Source organism: Bombus pyrosoma, linkage group LG13 (assembly GCF_014825855.1).
Source record: "Bombus pyrosoma isolate SC7728 linkage group LG13, ASM1482585v1, whole genome shotgun sequence".
Lineage (NCBI taxonomy): Eukaryota > Metazoa > Arthropoda > Insecta > Hymenoptera > Apidae > Bombus > Bombus pyrosoma.
In genome coordinates this window covers 4,557,842-4,578,760 of record NC_057782.1, presented here as the reverse complement: position 1 = coordinate 4,578,760, position 20,919 = coordinate 4,557,842, and the positions used below count along the sequence as shown (strand labels likewise).

General features: G+C 41.8%; 1 protein-coding gene across 7 annotated transcripts in view; it reads right to left on the bottom strand.

The window, feature by feature from the left end:
• Window positions 1–20,919, bottom strand: part of LOC122574244 (tensin-1) — a 202,399-nt gene that overhangs the window by 161,460 nt on the left and 20,020 nt on the right. For 2 of the 7 annotated variants that reach the window (XM_043741607.1, XM_043741608.1), the window contains exon 1: window positions 18,221–19,058. The exons of 1 other annotated variant lie outside the window; for it this stretch is intronic. In XM_043741607.1, coding sequence (XP_043597542.1) covers window positions 18,221–18,313 — 93 coding nt within the window. In that variant the 5' untranslated portion in view covers window positions 18,314–19,058. Of the gene's footprint in view, window positions 1–18,220; window positions 19,068–20,919 lie in introns of those variants that run through there. 4 more of the 7 variants (XM_043741601.1, XM_043741612.1, XM_043741604.1 and 1 more) reach the window with 4 other exon arrangements.

The window sequence follows — 20,919 nt, the reverse complement described above, 5'->3', positions numbered from 1 at the left end:
GGTCTATTTCACGACGTAATTAGATACAGTTCTCTTAAAGCATAATTACGAATATACTCGTGGCAATCGTGTAATATAATGAATATTTAAAAGAAATGTTGAAATATATTAAAGAGAAAATAAATATGCTGCAAACATGGCCAAGAGACGTTTTATCAGTTCCTCAATTTGCAAATTTGCTTTTCTCTCCGACGCAAACTTTATTCTTTCCTATCTTCGACCTATCTCGAGGTAGAGAATTTTTCTGACTTCATTAGCGCCACAAAAGGTCCATGATGTCTGTAACTGTCTGCGTCGATAAACTTATTACGCCTTCGGTTAGACGACGATTACATCGTTCACCGGAATACATTGATATATGAACTCGATGACGCAACATGTTTCAACAGCTCGACGAAACGCGGCATACAACATCATAGGTGTGGCGTAGATCTAAACTACACGGATCGAAGTTCAGGGAGGAGTTTAGTCCTCGGGCGCCTTCCACCGTTGGTAGCCAGCACTCTTCAGTAGAGAATATTCACGAGAAACGCGCATCCGGCTCGCGAACGCGTCGTTACCTTTCCCGACTGACCGATTATGTAAAACGCGCTTCCACGGGTGGCCTCTTCTCCCACTGTTATGTCGATTCCACGGCCTTGCTGTGCACACGCGGAACTGCGTGGGTGCATCCACCAATCCACCCACTTGAACGAATCGTTCGCTCGTCTCGAGTGCTCTCTCGATCGTGGATCGAACTTTGGCTGGATTTCTGTAACGCTGGTTCTTTAGACGATCTCCCACCGCTTAGCATTGTATGGAATTCTTCCGAATATCACTGCAAAGTATTTTCTCTTTTTCTGATGCTAGAAGTATCGACGACTGGAATATAAAACGTGTACCGAAGAAATTTAAACGAGAAGTGAAAATAAAAACCGGAGTGACATAAAAAAGCAGAGCAGTGCACCGCTGAATGAAATTTAAAGTCTTAGACAAGTTTGAACATCTTAAAGGATTCGCTCAAATATTTTCGTCATCAAGCTACCACAAAAGTCTGTTAATTTTACCCCGATAGCGTTTTCTACATAATTAACTCCGAGGAAGTTTGAAGATCTTACAAGACCTTTCTCTAGTTTCCTCCAGTCACCACAAAAATCTGCAATTTTATCCAGGTAGTGTTCTCGTGATGACCGCAAGGAAGTTTGAACATCCTAAAGGATTCCCTCTAACTACCTTCATCGCCATAAAAACTTGCATTTTTGCCTAGATGCTGTTTTCATGGTAATTAACTTCAACTGAAAGTCTACTGGCACATAGCTCTCTCTTTCTCTCTCTTTCTCTCTCACACACACTCTCCCTCTCTCTCTCTCTCTGCGATCTCCACTTTTGGGTTACAATTAGGATTGTATTCGCGTTAACCAAGACCGTCATCTAGCGGACGAGTTTCGTGTCTAATGAGGCGACGGGCCAATTAGTTTCAGAAAATGTCCTCGCGAGAAGCAATGGGGCCGAACAATGAGCGTGTGTGCAGGGAAGAAAGGATGAGTGAGAACGAGGGCTAAAAGCCTGGCTTCGCAGCAGCACGAGAACAAAAAGCAGAAAAGAAAACACGTGTAGAGAGAAAGAAGGAGGAAGGGAAGCCTCGTGGTCGGTTCTGCCTGACTGCCAGTCGACGGCAGCTAGTTCCTCCGCAGGACCTCCGCAGCTTTCACAGTTTTTCACGGCTTCTTATTTTTGCCGACAAACGAACGCCGTTCCAGGAACCCGTCGGAATAATACCGGCCGGACACGATCCTAACTCGGGACGAAAACTCCTCCTAACGACCGGACCATTGTTCCCGCGAAATGTTCGCACGTGTAGAATAATGCCCCGCGGCGAGAAGGTGGAATCCTCTTCATCGTGCGCCGGACCAGCCACGAAGATTATCGTCGTCTTCTTTTCCAGATACCCTTTCTCTCCTCTTTTTCGCAAAACTTTGCACGCGAGACTTGTCTCTCGTGTCTTTGGTTAAGTCTCTGCCGCCATTTCATCGCTTAGGAAAGATATTTCGGGGTGCAGGACATCTGACAGGAGGAAAACTGATACAGCATGTTAGAAATTAGTAACTGTTCGCGAAGAAAAATAAGGATGCTTAATTTTTGAAGACGGCTTCGGATGTTAAGACTGGTTCAGATTAGTCAAGCTGAGAAATATTCTCCCGAGTTTCTAGCCTGGTTCTCATTAATTTAATCGTCTAATTTAGAATCCCTTGAAACTGCTTTAGTAACGTGATCTACTTGAAATTGTTGCGCATTTTAGTATTGGCTTGAAGTAACCTTTCAAGCTCGTGAAGTGCGTACTAAGAGCCAATTAAACACATGTATATTTCTGTTTCTTTTAAGAAATGAATTTTATTCGTCGTTGTTAATATCCCAGCAAGTACCACTTTTACTAATATTCCAGCAACCATCCACTATTTAAAGTTAGTTCACTTGAATTCAAGCTGCTCCATTGGAATGACTTGATTCACACAAGCTTGTATTCGAGCTATTTGATTAATCTGAACGAGGTTATAGCAACCGCAAAATGTTTCGCTCGAGTATCCACATAATAGACGAACAAATTCAGAGCAGAACTTAAACTCGAATGGTGATATTTCTCGCGTCTGGAGGTAAACTTGTTTTTTTGGCGCGTTAGACTCCCGCATGCACATCAATATCCCGTCAGCCCCATAAAGCGCATTAGCTCCTTCTAGTCTGTAAGGCACCAGCATGCATCTCGATGCGCCTCGTCGTTCCAGACGAATTTATCAATCGTCTATTTGCGTCTCGCCAAGTCTCCATGCTCGTCGACGCTGGTTTCTTTCACTTCCACGACGTTGACTTTCACGCTTCTCGTCTGGAAATAATACGAATCCTTCTCGCGGAATAAAACAGGCAACGTTTGCCAAAAAACGAGATACGAGGTACGAGCGAACAACTCCAATAAATTTTCAACGAGAAAAATCGTGCGAACGTTCGAAACGTTGAGAGCGTTTAAATACACGGTGATTAATTTCGTGAGCATAAAGTACGAGACTCTGGAATACGAGACTAGTGTCACCAGGCAGAGCTTTGTGGCTATTTGCATAATGCCTTTTCGTTGCCCGACACTCGACGCGTTTCCGTGAAATCCCTTTCCCAAACGGTTCTTTCTCCAACAGGATGCGTGTAGTCTCGTGAACGAGCAATGAATTCTTTAATGACCGCTGGAACGTGCCCTCGTGATACAGCGACACATTAGCAGCGTGGCCCGAAATATTTAGATATGCGTTGAGGCCCACGAAAGGCCCATTTATTCGCCTTAAATCGATCCATTGTGGCCTGCCACCGAGCTTGAACCCGTTCCTTAGAGCGGAGGATCAGAGGATTTCACAGCGTGATACAACTGAATAGCTAAAACCCACTATTGAACATCTACCAGATTTTTCTAATCAAACCTATCGCTGCATAAATCGTAAAGAGCACTTTACCACTTTATCGATGGTAATCCGTTTAGATATTCAAGAAACCGCGTAATGAAGTTAACGCGATGGATCGTTAATCACGCTGAAATCTCTCGTAAAAGACGCAATCACGTTTTAAACATTCCTTCCTTGACAAGATAAAAATTGATTTCCCCCGAACCGAGAGCGCGTTTCCAGTCGCGAAATAAATCGCCCAATGAAACGACCGAGCGAGGGGGAAAAAGAAGAAGAGAACGACGATCGGCAGCAGGCACGTGCGTAATAAGCTGTCATATTAATGAACAAGCGATTTTTTAAACGGCGGAAGGCGAAGAAACCGGTTCTTCACCTTTTTTTCTCAGTAGGTGACGATAAGGAATGAGAGACGCATCCCTGCGAAAGGGCCTTCGGTTTTATAACTATATGTGCGTTCTATCGTTAGGGCAGAAGGTATTCAAGGGCGACAGGAGAATGGAACGATTCACACAGAAGGGAACACAGAAGGGAAGGACGAGAAGAAGGAGGGGGAGGATGAAAAGCGGCTGCCTATAGATGAAATCTCGCTGTGCCCGACCTGCTCTAATCTGCTTCGCCTTAGCAGTAGATTCTCTACCAACCTACTCTTCTCCTTCCTGTACCTATCTGTCTCTTTTCCCTCTTTTTTGTTCCAGCTTTCCCCTTCCAATTCTCTATTTCTTTCTGTCTTCTGCCTCTGAACGGTATGACACGACCGATTCCCCTCTTATTCGTATATCTCCAACTTGTTCCATGGCACTTAACGAGAATGGAATTTCCATTCGATCGATCGGAGCTCGTCCCAGAAGATTCAAAGGAGCTAGAATGGAAACAGCGCGAGAAGCAGCGAATCTCGAATCTGCAGAAACTTCTGGTCCCACCTCCAGACGGACTGCTGTATCCTCGATCGTACCATCTGCTAGATTATTGGCTATCGTTCAATCGACGTCGACCACTCTAATTGGATTTATTAATACAATTAAGCGAGGAGAATTATGACCGCGGAACCGCGTAACTGTACTCGAAGCCACTGACTTATGAGGATCGTTAAGATCGGTGATTCTCGTGTTTCCATTCGTTATCGATGAAGATCTTCATCTAGGAAAAGTAGAATTGGAATTTTTACCATTGTCGATTGAATGCTCGGATGCTTGGCTTCACAACTAATTTATGGAGGTCATTATATTAATAGTTTGATGAACATATTTGTGTATCCGTTTAAGGGCGTGATGATGCATCCTTGTTTGTACGTCAGGGTGTATTTATTCTGTTATTGGAAATGTCGGAGCTTAGGAAACACGTAATATCCGGCTGGCAAATATTTGCCAGTCGTTATTGCTTTCGGTGTTCCATGAACTGCTTCGTAACGTTTGTTCCTTACCCGAACCGTGATGGTAAATGGCCGAGTTCGACAAAGTGACCCACGTGTCCAGAGGTTACCCTGGGGAAGATCCTGGCGAGGCAAACAACGTAGATCGAAGATCACGATCCATGAACGTACGTCCGCGATTTTACCTTGACCATAAATACACGTCACGAAATGTGCAGCTTCGAATGAAAAGGAATTACTGTGATTCCAAAGTTGCAGTGTCTAGTTCTATTTCTTCTGCCCTATGTTTGTTACGATGCTTGTACAATTACGTTAATGCAGTCTCCCATCAGGGGAGAAATTCCTATTTGGCTCGAAACTAAATGTGCCAAATTAATGTACATGCTTAATAACAGTGCACTCTGTTGAAATAACCAACAATCAACGTGTCAAAGTCTAAAAGTATTCCAATCAAGGAATAACGGGCCTCTAAACCTTCTAGAAAATTTCATAGTAAATATTCGTTAGAAAAATTAATTACCAACCTTCCCATTGAAAGTCTTCTGATTGCTGTATGAAAGCCACAGTTCCGCGTGTGAATATGCACATCGCAGACAGGGCACATTAATAATTTGTCAGCATGGTTAATTTAAACGGAAGTGTTGTAGAAGCCGCGACGAACGCGGGTAAATCGGACGTGCGCTTCCTGTGCGCGCATTTGTGCCACGCAAGCGACTAGACACGGTTGTTATTGTTGCTACCGGTGGGGAAAGAGTTGTTTGAAAGCTGACGACGTGCCGGGAACGTGCATAATAACGCGTCTTTGTCGCTGACGGGGGTTGCAAGCTACAGATATTAGTCGTCTCGCCAGACTCGAGGGGTTGTTACAGGCAGAAATAATAGCGCAGGGTGCGATGATAGGCAAAAGAAAGCAGAAAGCATACCGAAACGCGAGGGGTAAATGAGGTGCGAACGATCATTTCGCGCCCCTGTGAATACTCTACTGGAAAAATTTAATAAGGACCGTAGGTACTTTTTCTCGGGGTTTGTTACAAACCTCATCAAAGAGAAAACTTCGAATCAAACTTCTCCCGAGGTACTTTCTTTTCTCTGTTGATATCGTTAGTTTATTCTTCTCTTTTGGAAAAACCTTTGGAGAACCAAGGAAGATCTTCGAGTGCCTTATTAATGTTCGAACGATATTCGAACGCACTCGATAATGGCCTTTGTACGATCGTTAAATATATATCAGTAGAATTTCGTTTGTTGGGACGAAATTTAGTGAACGTAAACTCCATTTATTGGAGAAAAGATTTTAGTGAACGTTAATGTGAACTCCATGTATTGAAATTTCGATGAATATGAATATCTGTTATTTGAACAAAAAATGTGAATAAGCCGTATCCAAAAAAAAAAAAAAAATGTTCCAGAGAGGTTCTGTGATATTTTCACTAGAAAGTTAAAATATCATTGGAAGAAATATAGAAATGAATGCTAGATTGCACGCTAGTATGAAACTACTCGTATTCAGTAAAGCTATAAGAATCATTTGCATCTTGAAGACAGATAGAGATCTACAGCATTGTTCTTTGTCATGTTACATGGAAATTATTCAAGGAAGCTTACTAAGTATGCTATTTTATTAGAGTGGGAAAAGGAGAACTACTATAAAAAGGACGATTTAAAGCATCTAGAAGGACCCTGCCGGCTCGAGACAAACGATTCCCGAATCCATTCCAAACAACAATCGGTACCATCAGCGTTATAAAATCCATGAGTAAACGTCATCAGATAATTGCACACCTGTTCCATCTCTATTTGGATTTGCACGTAAGCGCACGGATTACAGGCGCCTGCGACAGGATTACAGGGAGGCTGTGCTCTTGGATGTAGAAAATTCGGGATGACTTTTAATCTGGCTGCAGAGACACACGGTGCAGACCGTATTATTCCAAAGGGAACAAAATATTCGGGAAGCATGCCAGGGGTCAGAATATATGGAACGACGGCCACGCGTCGCATATTCCAGCATCCTGCTCGCAATAACACGAATAATGATTGCTCGTTTTCTGGGACGGCTGTGTTTCACTGCGCGAAAGAACCAAACTTCTACCATTGCCAACTATATGGTGGAAAAGTCACGTAACATGGTCCAGTTATCTGGATTTAAGACCGGATTTAAGACCAGGTGAAACGTTCTTACATCGCGCGAATCGTGACGCGCTATCAATGTCTGTGATCGTCATTGTGAACACGCCATCAAATAATTATAGCACGACCGTACACTGTCTTGACAGGTGGAAATACTGGCTATAATCGTTTGAAAAATAGCTAGAAATCAGACGTTACAGAGGTTCGTTCATTTTCACAGAAAAATAATGGCTTGTATAAATATCTATCATAGTTTTGAAACCGCTGGAGATATTTTACGTATACTTTTTGTAAAGTGATGTGAAAAATTGGGTCTGTCGGTTGAGTTAATAACCGAGAGATTAAAGATAATTTTATTCGGCTAGAACAAAGGACTACCGTAAAATTACCCTTTCAAATTACCTGCTATCTTTTTACGTCCACGAATACTCTATGCAAAATATCTCGGTTATTGTCTTAATAAGATTGCCGGTGAACGAAATGGTCGTCAACAACGTTATTTACTGCTCTTGATAGTCAAGAAAATTATATAAGTCTGATTCGATTTCAACCGCCACGTCATTTTATTGCGCGGTCTAACGAGACCGTTTTCATTACCGCATTATCTTTCACCGACAAGGATGAGTCTAACACACAGACAGAGAAACTGTCGTTACGTCACTGTCCATTTCAAAAGGAACGTATAGAATGTACCTCAATGCGGCGATGATCTATCTGAAACGATGTGCTTCGATCATGCAATTAAATCGTCCACTTTGTACCAGCACAAAGGAGGGAACGTCAATCGACCGACACGTTTTATCAATGTCTCCCCCTTTATTCGAGGTATAGCAAGATAGTGTTATTTGGGCCCCAACATTTTCTAATTCAACCTTGAATTTTGTACAGATTAATCAAACTAGTTGTATGCTAGAAGATACCATTATTTTTTAACATAAGAACTCAAGGATGAGAAAACATTATGTACGTTCGATTCGATCCATAAATTCCTATTCGTCAAATGGACATCATTGTTTGTAATCAATAAGCCACGATGGCAATTTTCGTGGGAAATCATGCAGAGATCTTCGCGCGGATCCAAGTCAGCACGCGACCATTACGCAGAGTATGATCCTTGGATTCGATTGCACGGCTTGTGGCGCAGCTAATGGTCCAAACAGGAAGCAGGAGCGTGCTTAAACATTTATCCGGTCGATCGAATTCCGCTCTCCTTTCCGACTTCTGCGCGAACCGGGCAGCTTTCACGTTTGCAATTGGACACGCGTGCGTCTCTCGATTCGATCGTGTCCCTCCCGTCGATTCCGATTTCCAAACGGAAACATTCGAAACGTTTGCGTGCACGGAAACGATGGGACCGATTAACCGACCAGGATTTCCAGCTCGAGTCTTTTCAATCGCTTCGAGCCAGAGTTTTTATACATAGATGCGTGTATTTGGCAGATAGACGAGTTTTCCCTCTCTAAATCTGTTTTCTGAAAGAGTCGTCATTTTATCCCATATGCGAAAAATTTCAAATAAAATAGTGTTACAGCGAACTCGAATTTTTATCCGTATACCATACCCCGTCGCTTTTTCTTTTGAAATGTTCAAATAGCAGGAAATAACTGAGATATTTGAAAATAAATCGCGTTTCCTATTTCCTACAGGGAAGCTTGGCACGTTGTCGATCAATTACATATTGCCAAAATTGTTTTCATTTGTCTTTGGAAATAGTTCGAATTTTTAAAATATTATTCGCAAAATATTAAAGTACCGAAATATTAAACCTACTCTATGTTAACTATAATATCGTATCGAAACCTTGTACTAATTTTCCATTAAAGGTTGAAGTACTTGATCACAAATCTCGCTGCCACTTTGCAATGCTGATAGCGGAAGACGCTGTGAAAAATGTTAGAAAGTCCGTATTTTCTTCGCTGCCGGTAAATCGCGCTAAGCGCGGGATTGTTCAGGCCCGAGGAGAATCAGTAATGGTTACGATGATCGTTTACTCATCGGACCATTATCCTTCGACTTGGTGGACCGTTCTCGATACCGTTGATGAAGTGAAACGTTCGTACCTTGTCGTAAATCAACGATAAATCGTCCAGCTAAAGAGCCTCTCGTAATTCTGGAAACTCGGTCTGGTGATTAGATGATTTCCTCGACGGACACTTTTAGGCCAATCGTCCTAAAAAAATAAGTAGACAGCTATCTTTCCTAGCTGTAATCCCGTCACGGATATCCTTCCACTTTAAGTGCTACCACGATTAGAGTGTACATTCGTGGCATGGCGATTTAAAACGTGTTAATCTAAGAGCAAAGTCTACGAGACACACCACCGAGCAACCTGAATATGACTCTAAGAAGATTAGCGGCAAAATAAAATCCTAACGAGTTCGAAATCGTACTACGACGAGAAACGTATGGCAAAGATTGGGTTGAAAGTCGAGGATGGAAAAAGGAACGAAAGAGCGAGAAGAGATTGAACCGGCGTGTACGTGCTCGTTGTGGGAATACAGATCAAGGAAGAAACGTTTTGCAGGTGGACGTTGCTCATAATTCAGGGAAAGACAGTGGCAGACGCGAGAGGGTGCCACCAAGGGGCCATGCAAAGCTGCTATCTGATCGATTTAACTAAACGCCTTCACTATATCACCCTTAACTGATCTTCACCTTTCACCCTTTTATACACGGTAGACTGCGTTCCTCGCCACGGTCCCGTACTTCTTCTGCACCGGTTCGTTCGCTACGAGCATCTCTACATGGAATGCGCACTACTCCTCGCCAGAATAGAACCAGATAGAAAAAGACGGAGGTACTCGTAAGAAATCCGAGACGTGAGCGTCGATGACTTTTCGACCAACTCAGTCCACAGGCTAAATAATAGAATCCATCGGAAGGCTCGTTATTTTTTCGATTGGGCAGATAAAACAATTGAAATTCCTCGCTCGAAAGTTTCGAGGAGACGATCGGAAAATTCGGGTTACGAGTTTCCTCGGAAGAAAGCAGGACGCGAAGAAAGATGAAACGACTATCGGAAGACAATGGCTTTTTACTTTTCTTTCTTCATTCCTCTCTTGATTCTATATCGATTCGTTTATGTTCTTTCGAATAGGATCCTATGAATAGAAATGGAACTTGGAATCTGTCTGTGTGGTTAATCATATGCAAAGTGAGATGTCATTTCTTATTGTGCGGCTTTCAAACGATGCAGTAAGCTTTCAACCGTGGAAGTAACAGATTTCACGTATTTTCTGCTCGCTCCACTCACGTTGCTCATTACCGACTCTCGAGAAATCATCCGACGACCTTTGTTCACCTCCGAGACCACGGAAGAATTCTGTCGTGTCGCGGTACTCCCGGTGAAAAGGGTTTGTCGGGCTGATTGCTGGAATTACCGAGATCCAACTGCGCTGTCGAGCAATCGAATCGCGGACAGGGGAACGAGTTTGTGATTACAAGAGGAACTTCCTAAGAAAATCTCATTCTCAAACGAAAACCATTCCCGAATATAATATGAACTTACAGAAATACCCACTCGAGCTAATTCCGCGATTTCTTTTTCAATACATTCTATAAAATTTAATGTATTATATTGTACGGGAAATATTCATTTTCAAATGTATTATTCCAATGAAAATTTCAATTTTTCTGTTGTATTTACACTTTCAACGTACCAGTGGTGTTTCGCGTTTCCATTTATTAGTGATACAGCGGATCGTTTCCCACGAACGAATTAAATCAACATGCAAATGTATCCGGTAATCTCCATAAAAAAGAAGAGGCCGATGAATCGTTCCCATCGCGCACGCGGAGCGCTCAAAATTACGTCACGATGAAACGCGTGTGTGGCAACAATAGTTCGATCCATGTCGAACGAAGAGTACATTTCCCTGTGGAAACAGTCGAACGGACAAATTCCTTTCGCAATGCCGATGTTTACTTGGCCCGACATCCTTCGTAACGAGACAACACACACGACGAAACTGCGCCTCCCTCTTTCTGACATTTCGCGATATTGCCCAGATTATCATATACACGCGTGTGTACGCCGCCTGACGTCGCGAGATTTACTTTTCGCGATTCCAGATAATTCGCTGATGGATCGACCGCTTGTACCGCCTTGTAGACCGGCGGGTTTCATCCAAGCCACACACGAACAGGTCGATTGTTCTCTCTGGACGATCGACCGACGACGCCAAGTGCTGCATCAATTATTCAGAAACAATGAGAGACTGATCGAGGCACGGGAATCTCTCTGATGCTTCCTTATTGCTATCGCTCAACGTCCCCTCGCCAAGATCTATGGCTGGGTCTCAAACTTCTTCTTTCTTTTACGGAGTATTCTGGCGATGGGAAAAAAACGGAGGATCAGAGCAGTTGTTACGAAAATCCTTCGAGGAATTCATTGCTTTTATGTAAAGTCTCTCTAACAGCATCTTGAACGTATTTCGGATCTTTTTAGGGAAATCTTCGTTGATAAACTTGCGATGGAAGCTGAACGATCGACGACGTAATTACCAGGTTTCTCTCGTATTTGGTATCGCAAGTGCAAATAGATTAGACGATAAAATTAGATTCTTGTTTTTTGCTTTTATGCTGATGATCATTCCGCTTCACTTTGAAGAGCGTATTTAGATTGTGTTATCAAGTACGAACAGTAAAAATTATTTCACTTTGGACGATGCGAATTACTAAATTCTATTATTAACGCTAAAAATAAGAACTGTCTATTCTTGAATTCAATTGTAAATGGAGATATTTCAAAGAATAAGAAAATTATTTGCGACGAGTATTATCATGCTTCATTTATGCTGTTCACTAAACTAAATCTTATTATTAGAATGAAATAATTAAAACTGCTTGTGTTTAATACCGCAAACACAAATAATTAAAAGAATAAAAGAAGTCTTTGATTCTTTAGCACTGCACATCATTTTCATTCACATTGATTATAATCAGAGGCATAATTGCACTGGAATCGTGCAAGTGTGAAGCAGGTGTCAGCAAGATTTCTGGATATGGCTGACCCATTCATGAAACGGGATACGCAAGCCTGAACTAGCTTTCTACGAAGATAATCCGACGAGCAAAAAGATTCCACGTAGTTGACCCAAGGGGTTGGATAAAACTACGAGGCATCGCGAGATGCGATACGTGTGTCCCAATTGAAGAACTTTTAATTGCGCACCGGCGTGCAGCTGCAATTAAGGAATCTCAAGAGGTCGGCCATCGTCGCTCGCGCAAGACCCGAATCGTTAAGCCATGATATCGCGCGATTTAATCTCCAGCAGTGTTCGTTTCTTTTCTCTCGGCTCGTTGCTCGTTAACCCTCTTTCTCTGTATTGCTTTTCCGCGTCTTTCCTCCTTTTTCGGGACTGGCAGCCTCGTCCGGTAAGCACTCGAATAATTTCTCAATTCAATTCCGCCGTTACTTCCTCTTCAACTTCGCTACTCCTGTTCGGAAACTTTTAAGATTCCCCTTCTATAAATCTCTTCAAGTGTTGTACGTCAGAAGTTTAGATAAATAGCAGAACTGCGCACTGAGAATGATTAATTTGCTATTTTTCATAGAAATCTAATAAATTCACTGCAATTCCTTTTTGACGATTCAAACGAAGCGTATTTCGGTCATTGCATACTTTCATTTCTTCTTTTACGTGTCTTTAAACATCGAATATTCCGGTGTTAAGCTTCGTCACGTGTACTTTCTGACCCAATTGGGCACCAGATTTGGCAAGCGAATGAATAGAAATGTCATCGAGCGTCTGCAAACGTGTTATTTTTGACGACCATTTTGGAAGGGGTGACCCTTCCAGTGTCTGAGCGTCCCTGAGTCCAAAAATAGAACAAGGATGGAGTCATCGGGTAATTGACTAGCCTGTTCTAATCTTGTTAGCACAATTTGTCTCGAATTTGGATACCATTAACGCCGATCGTGCACCACGTGCGAAATTCCCGCAAACTTTTGCAATAAGAACAAACTCTAATACCTATGTGTTTGCAATTGAATGTAATAACACAAGGTGTGTACGTCGTGCCAAATTCTTCGAATCAATGAAATAGTCGAATCGTTACGCGATTCTAAATTTATTATGGAGGTTCGTCATGATGAAAAGGGGCTGCTAAACGTTAGGAAACGCTTTGAAACGTTAGGAGGTAAGTATATCTGCCTACGCGCATGGACTCGGCTCCTGAAACCGTTCGCCGGCGGGCGTTCGCTCAATAAACTCGAAAATTGTTTGCTTCGCACACATAGTCTTTACTTTACACCTTTTAAGCGGTGTCACAACATTATCGACACCCACGTACGTGTCTGCCTCTCGGACACTTTGACGTTTCACGTAGAGAAAACGCGCTCTTCTCAGCCTTGAATATCGATGGCGTTTCAAAAATAGAATCGCCATTACATTTTTACTTCTTCGTCTTCTTATTATATCAGTCGTGTTATTTAATTTCTATGCTCTTCGGAAACTTCTACCTTCTTTAAAACGGCGAAAATTTAATTTCCATTACGTTTATGAGATTGTTAAAAACAGCGTAAATACCACCGAAATAGAGAGAATATTGCTTTTAAATTTAAATAACTCAGGCCGTGAAATGATAAACGATTGAAGTACTAAAAAGTAGAAAGCGATTTTTCACAGCGGAATACAGCGAAAAGAGTTAAAAGTGCTAGAATAATTTATTTTATCTTTTAGGACAATGACAAAATAGAGCTACGATTGTAGTTGGAAAAGATGGAAGATATATTTTTACCGTTTATTTTTTCTGTAAGTTTATCGAAAAAAGGTAAACGCTGAATTTTCATACCTTTCAGAAAATGAACAAAAATACATTTCTTGTTTTTACTAAAAACTTTTATTTATGACATTTATTATCTTTTTCTATTTCAACTCCTCAATTGCAGCAGGGAAAAAAGAAAAAGAGCGAAATAGAGAGATGAAGATTCATATAACAGATATGAACATTAAAATTAACTGTAAATTCTCCGTTTCTATCAAGAATCTTTACTCGTGGCATTCTTATACCATTTACCACTTCAACTTCCCAATTGCCACACAGATAAAATAGAGATAAAACAAAGTAAAAGATCGAGATATGTAAAGTGGAGCTTCTAGGTGAGTCTAATATCCGTAAGATTAATTTTGGAGCTAGTTTGGCCTAGAAAAAGTTCAAAGGAATGTTGCAGCTCCGTTCCGAGGGAGCGGACCTAGCCAATAATACATTGTTTTGCCGTGTGTACTATTCAATGGCATGCGCACATACGTTCCGCGTAATATACGAGCTGGTACACGTACCGGTTACCAGGAGAGCATTCGCGATGATGACGATAGTTATGAGACTTTCCTAATCTTCCCGGAGAATTATGAGCCTTCGCTGATTCACCGTGAAAGATATCGCCAGCCCGGCTTTTAACCTTTTAGCCAAAGGTAATCGAAGCGTGTCGAGTGTTTTCCTTCGATCGATCGATCCTGTTTCACGAGGTACTTTTCACCACTGGATTTCAATTTTCCGCGTACGCATACAAAGAATACCAAGAAATCGCTTCGTTTGGAATTTCCTACCGAGTTTTCTAAGCAAACACGTAATCCGATCTGAGCTGATCGGTTCAAATCGATTAGACGTATTAAGCATGTACAAGCACGACAAAAAATGCGTGTAAAAAGAAAGAATACGCCATCAAACGTGGTCTAACATATTTGCCGTGACGGTGAGCGTGCCTCGAGAAAAATTCGCATAATTGCGTGGCAGGTGCGCTGACTTAATTGCCGGGCTTTGTACAAAGCAACTGTAGCGCCACGATGAACGTGATGCAATGCGTGGAATTTCGTTCCGTGCATGTTTGATAACAGACTTTAAATGCACGTTTACTTATGCCTGAACATCTTTGCGAGATTATGATACGTAATGCTGAAATCTGACACTGTTGCTGAGATTAGGAAATACGAAGTCTATAAAAGGCCAGAAGTAATTCGCGTGGAAGAGTAATATACTAATGTAGACTAGAATTAAGCAAATTCCAAAGACACTCCTCGAGATCATCGGAGTCGCGACCTTTCATCTCCGTTCGAGTACTATTACATAAAGTTTCGTCATGTGAAAAATCGCAGAATTGCCAGGGGCTCGCTAATTTAATTGCCAGCTCTGGAGCGTGCTTGCTGATGGGCGGCGTACACAGGCCAGAACCAATCCGTACAGGTGTATAGTACCGATAATGGTACGGTTATAATAACAGACGTGGTGCGCTCGCATGATCGCGGATAGCTCGCACACGTCGTCACGTCTGCGTGAGGAATAACATCTTGCAGTAACAAAAAATATTTAAAAAACAAACAAGACTCTTTAAAAAAAAAAAATCTATTAATCGTGAAAAATACAAAAAGTGGCAAAAAATCCACAAAGTGATAAAAAGTTAAGTCTTTTATCTTTATCGTGTGATTCCGACGGTACGCTCGTATAAATGAGAGAGACAAACACGCGGCAAAGTTTTCGTCCAGGCGAGTTTTAGCGGAGCGGAGAACGAGCAGCGAGAATGGCCAGCTTCATGGACGCATTCATTCTACGGAATATCGCATTCGCGATGCTAAGTGGCGCTTTAATGAAATCGCCGCAGCACGCAACCACGGGTGGTAGCACGCTTTACTATTATTTAATTGCGCGCCGCTATTAGCGCACGATTTTTAGTCTGTGTACTTAATTCGCTTAACGACGCCTCCAAGTTGCTACCTGAAACAAAACGAGCCTCGCGTGGGACTCTATTTGATCGTGAGAGGGCTTCGCCCGGGATTCTGATTGCATGTTTCATTATGGCTCCCTGTTTGATGCACGTTAATGTCTTATAAGTATGTGAACACTTCTAAATTATTTCAGATTCTGGTATCGATTTTTTGAATAATGAATATTTTGCAACTTCCACATACATTTGAAGATTAGTTTCAGATTTTAGCAATATAATTATGGTATATATGTCTCATTACTGTTCATGAAATCTCGATATGTTTTCTATAACACACATAATACATTCGTAAAAGTTACGTAAGTATTAAAATACTTTTCTGAACCATTATAAATGAGGTGGCTACAAGTCTGTTCAATATTGCAATGTTAACGGGATTGAGATATATGTCTCTAGCAACATTCCAAAACTTTATAGTCAGCTCTCCTTTACGTATAAACATGGTTCTTAAGTGATATATTTCTTGTTTTAGTTTAAATTTAACAGAGTACCGACCGAAGATAAAGAATCAACACTAAAGAAGCATTTTTCAACCATAACATTGAACATACACCGGGAACATCAACATTTTGAACGGATTACACCAAATTTAATTGTACAAAGACTCATGGACGGTAGTATATGCTGTAACTCGTTAGCAGACTTGACGAATTACATATTTTGTCAGAACAGGTGACGCGATGTTCGAAAAAAGTAAACGATCATTCGCAACAGAACGGTCGTAAATTTTAATCGGAGAAATTCAATTTTGACCAGCGTTTAATTAATTCGAGGATCAATCGCTTCTTGCCGTATAAATTAATTCGTCGTTCAGTTCCACCACATTGTTTTAATTTAATTTCGTTTAATTACAGACCACGCGACGTTATTTGCATAAAAAGAGTGTCGAATAGCGGATGTCGTTTCAAAAGAAGAACGTAGAAAACTACACGAAAGAGGATTCGACCTTGTTTTCAAGTCGCTTTTGTGCTTCGATAATTACCTTGATAATCTGAACACGTCTGCCACAGTGACAATGACAATTTTCGTCTGACATACTTTCCACGATAATTGAAACCTAGTAATTTATAGCTACTTAAGATCAAACCACCAGTCATCCACCAGAATTGTTAACTGTTCTCGAAATATATAACTTGGATCTGATCCAAAGAATCGTATGTATTCCAAATATTACTCTCATACAAAGGAACTCGACCATCAGACCTAAACAACTTCCTACTTCACGCTACTCACTCAGTAAATAATAGAAAATTCGAATTTAGTTAATTTTTACTGGCTGTAGTTCAAAATTCTATCCTTTCGAACGAACAGACTCGTATAAGAGAACTAGGAGCTGTCATTCTGCCAATCCAATACAATTTTGCAAAAATTGAGATATCAACCGAATGAAAACGTGTCAATCGAGATTCGAGTGTCAAGTGAGATTTTCTCGTCGATCCGATCCCTTCGAGGCCAGTCCTCTTCATCGTGACGATCGCGCACAAGTGTGTGTCACTTAACGATTGCGTTAAGAGTCAGCCAGCAGGCACGATAACGAGCAGGTAACGCGGCGTGGTTATTATCAATTTAATTGGTGGGTCGTGCGGATGTATCATTGAATCGATACAGTCGACCGCGGGGCGGTCTGGGTCAGTCGACTCAAAGGAGCAGGCTTTTGACGAAGAAATTAATAAATCAAGGCTAGTTGAAAGGGCCACCATGGTGCTCCTTTGTCATCTCAGGATTTCGTATCTATCCAGCTTTATGGCATTCCAACGCGAAAGAAACGCTCGCCTAATAATCGTTTTAACCCATTCCTCGTCCGACTCTCCTTTTTTCTTGTCTATCGCCTTTTTCTTCGTTCTTTGTTCCCGCGCCCCATCTTCCTAGTGAAGTTACCTCTCGCTGAACGCGACACGCTTATTAAACGCTTCGTGTAAACGTTGTCTGCGTTATCTATGAGTTCTGTCCTTTGTTTCCGTGATACAGAACTGTCGGAGGGATGGAAGGCAATTAGGACAAAAGACGGAGCTGGCTGGTCGCGAAATTATCGGCGAGGGAGATCTTAGAACACACGATTTTCCAATGAATGAAGAGATCACCAGACAAGATGTTTAGATATTTTCCTCTGTCGACCCTTTTTTTGTCGATGGAAACTCGTCTTCGATACAAAATCACGATAACCTCCTGTTAAGCATTAACTTCAATAATCTCCAACCACTGCTCATCATTTCCCTATCGAAATCTCTAAATTAATATTTACGTCATTGATCATGCTAAATATATCCAACACAAGTGGATAAGCGTGTATACGGCGATTTAGTAGCACGTAACCGTGCCAGTAAAGTTAAAGAGCCGCCATAAAGTCGCCTATCTGGAGCCAGAATCCCTTCCAGATTTGACTCGAGGATCTCTTTAACACAGAAGAAAAAAGAGAGAACCATCGATAGCCGAATTGATCGGGGCCATGTGCAATATGATTTAACCGCAATATTAACACCCATCTTGCAACAGGACCACCCCGTCAGAGCCTCTTCATAGACATTCAGGAGAAATTTTGCTTGAAAAATTCGTCGAGGGAAATACTAAGGCAAATCATACCTTGACGAGCAGGTGGATCGGCTGGCTGACGCTGAGTGGTTTGCCTCTTCTGGCCTTTCCGCCTCCGCCGCCCAAACACTTTATCCACGGCATTCCTCGAGTGTTTTCTCGCCTCTCCGTTGCCTCTTGTTCGCGACTCCGATTCTTCTCTTTCCTACTTCTCTCTTTCTCGCTTCCCTGCCAGTCACTAGCTCGTTCTCGTCCTCCTTCCGCAAATCCTTCAAGGCTTTCTCGGCTTTACGTTGTTATCTGCGTCTCTCGTTCGCTGCATCTCGCGGATCTTTTGAAAAGTTGGGAAAGTCGCGCGCTTTCAAACCGGATTCAACCCAGAACCTAATCCGAACCTTTAAATTTGTTCGTCAGGATTCTTCGTTTTTCTTTCCAATGAAAATTTTCTTTTCGACTATTCTATGAATTCTGTGACTCTTTCCTTCTACTTTGAACTTTTCACCGATTCATCACTGATTCGTTAATAATTCTATGTATCTCCAAGCGCAGACCACGTACGTCGTGATTTTGCATCGAAACGAAGCGTCTTGACTGCAAGTTAATTAGCTGGTCGCACTATAGATCGTCCCTTAAGCATGATTTTCATTCGTAATGTATCGTGGATCGATTCGTTCAGGCACAATCGAGGCAGGTTGCGATAAGAACACAAATGAACACAATTCTTGCGAGATGATTGACAAAGCGAAAACACAGCGTGGTGGGAAGCATTAACGTTTCCACGCTGATTTTTCTATGCTGACTTTTCCACGCGTCGACGTAGCACTAACGACGACGTCCTCTCTCGCGCGCGGCTGCCGCGACACTGCCGACTGTCGACTTTGCTATCGTCGATTTTATACGCGCCTTGACAGCCTGGGTCACCGCGTCCCTTATCTTCGTTTCGTCGACTCTTCTGCGATCAACCTTTTCCACTAATGACGATAATATTTCCCACAAATCGCGAGAAATATTATTCAATGGGTATATATGATTGGTGCGATTCACGAATTTTTATTTTTTCGAGTTAAAGCGAAATCATTTTTATCACTTGGATTATTATAAGATTTTCCAGGAGTTCGATATTAGAGAATATATTCACTAAAAAGTTCATAGACTCGTAAGAAACGAACTTGAAGGTGGATTAGCTTCTGGTAGTTGTCATCGCACATTCATCAACCTGTTTGATCATTTCTGCGTAATCTCATCTCATCTTCAATTTCTGCGTAATAAGCTTCAGGGATTATCGGGTAACTCGACGATAGATTGCAATTTCTTCTCAAAATTCAAGAAACTTTGCACCGTTAATTCCGTAATATTTTAAACTTCAATTACTCAAACAATTGTACTTTTAAGCCAGCTGTCAGCATTTGAAAATCCTCTTTCAAATTTTTTTCAATTTCTCAACTCAAGAGAAATATTTCATCATTGATATACGATATCTTCAGTATTTCTGTATTTTCATCCATTATTTGTCCATTAATTGAAATTTTGAAACGGAGGAACGTCAAAATGCAGTGCCTCGTGTCGTAAAGTAAATATATACGCGTGAGAATGGAGCAGTGCGCGTGTCGAGCGACTTGATTTTACGAACGTCAGCTTTTCTCGACCAGCTCGACCCGCGGCCTGCCGTCGACTGACAGAAAATACCAGCCGGGACCCCGAAGAGCGCTCAGAGGGCCGGTACAGAGGGGCGGAAGGAATCGACAATCCGTGTCGAAACGCAGCGCAGCTCTCCGCATCTGCGCCTCCACTGCGATCGCTGGCCCTGCTTTTGTGACGATTCAACAGAAGATGATCGAACCGAAAACGATCAAACCTTATTTATTCTTCCTCGACAAACAACACTTTAAAACCATTCGATACAAGATTCGATATAAGATTCGATAAATTCGTTTAGGGCACTTCTTGTTTGGTTAGTTTATTTGCCATATCTTTACGATATTCGTCAATAGGGCATGGGATTACTTGCCGATGAGTTGAAAGAAAATCATACGTACGCCCATGATTCAACCTTTTTCGAAACGAGGTCGAAGTTTTATGAGAGGCAGGATTTTATACCTCGTCAATATTATTTCATGGTATTTTTTACAGATCGTTTCAAGGCTCGTACACAGATGGAAATAGATAGATGCATTAGGCAACGCGTATAGGTGATTGAAACTTCTAGCAAAGATTGTACACTTGTACAAATATTTTCGTGTCACGAGTCAACCCTTCGGCTAATGTCCACACATACTGGTTACATTTCTCATTCTTTTTCCCCTAACCACATCGATCATTTGTTTCCTTCTAGATGTTACTACATTCCTTTCCATCGTCGTTACGATCTAGATACATAATAAAGTACATCGTTACGATCTGTAACAGACACATAACAGGACGTATCGCACAAAAAACTTTGTTCGTACCACCGTGCTACCCTTTATAAACCGGTATCTATGGTTTATCGTCCGGTCAGTAAATTCAAGTTATGAGAAGATGGTAACGGTGTCGATGGAAAAACGCCAACGTGGGTCCTAGATGGAGGCAAATTACGTTACCACGTGAAACAAAATGCCCCGTATGCAGTACTGTGTCGTACAAGCACGATATCAACGGGAAGCATGTTTACATCTCGTCGTGGCGCAGCAGCCGAGCAAATCTTTACGACGGGAGCCTATAAAGCCAGCGCTGTACCACGTATTTACACACGAGCTACCATGGATCGAGCG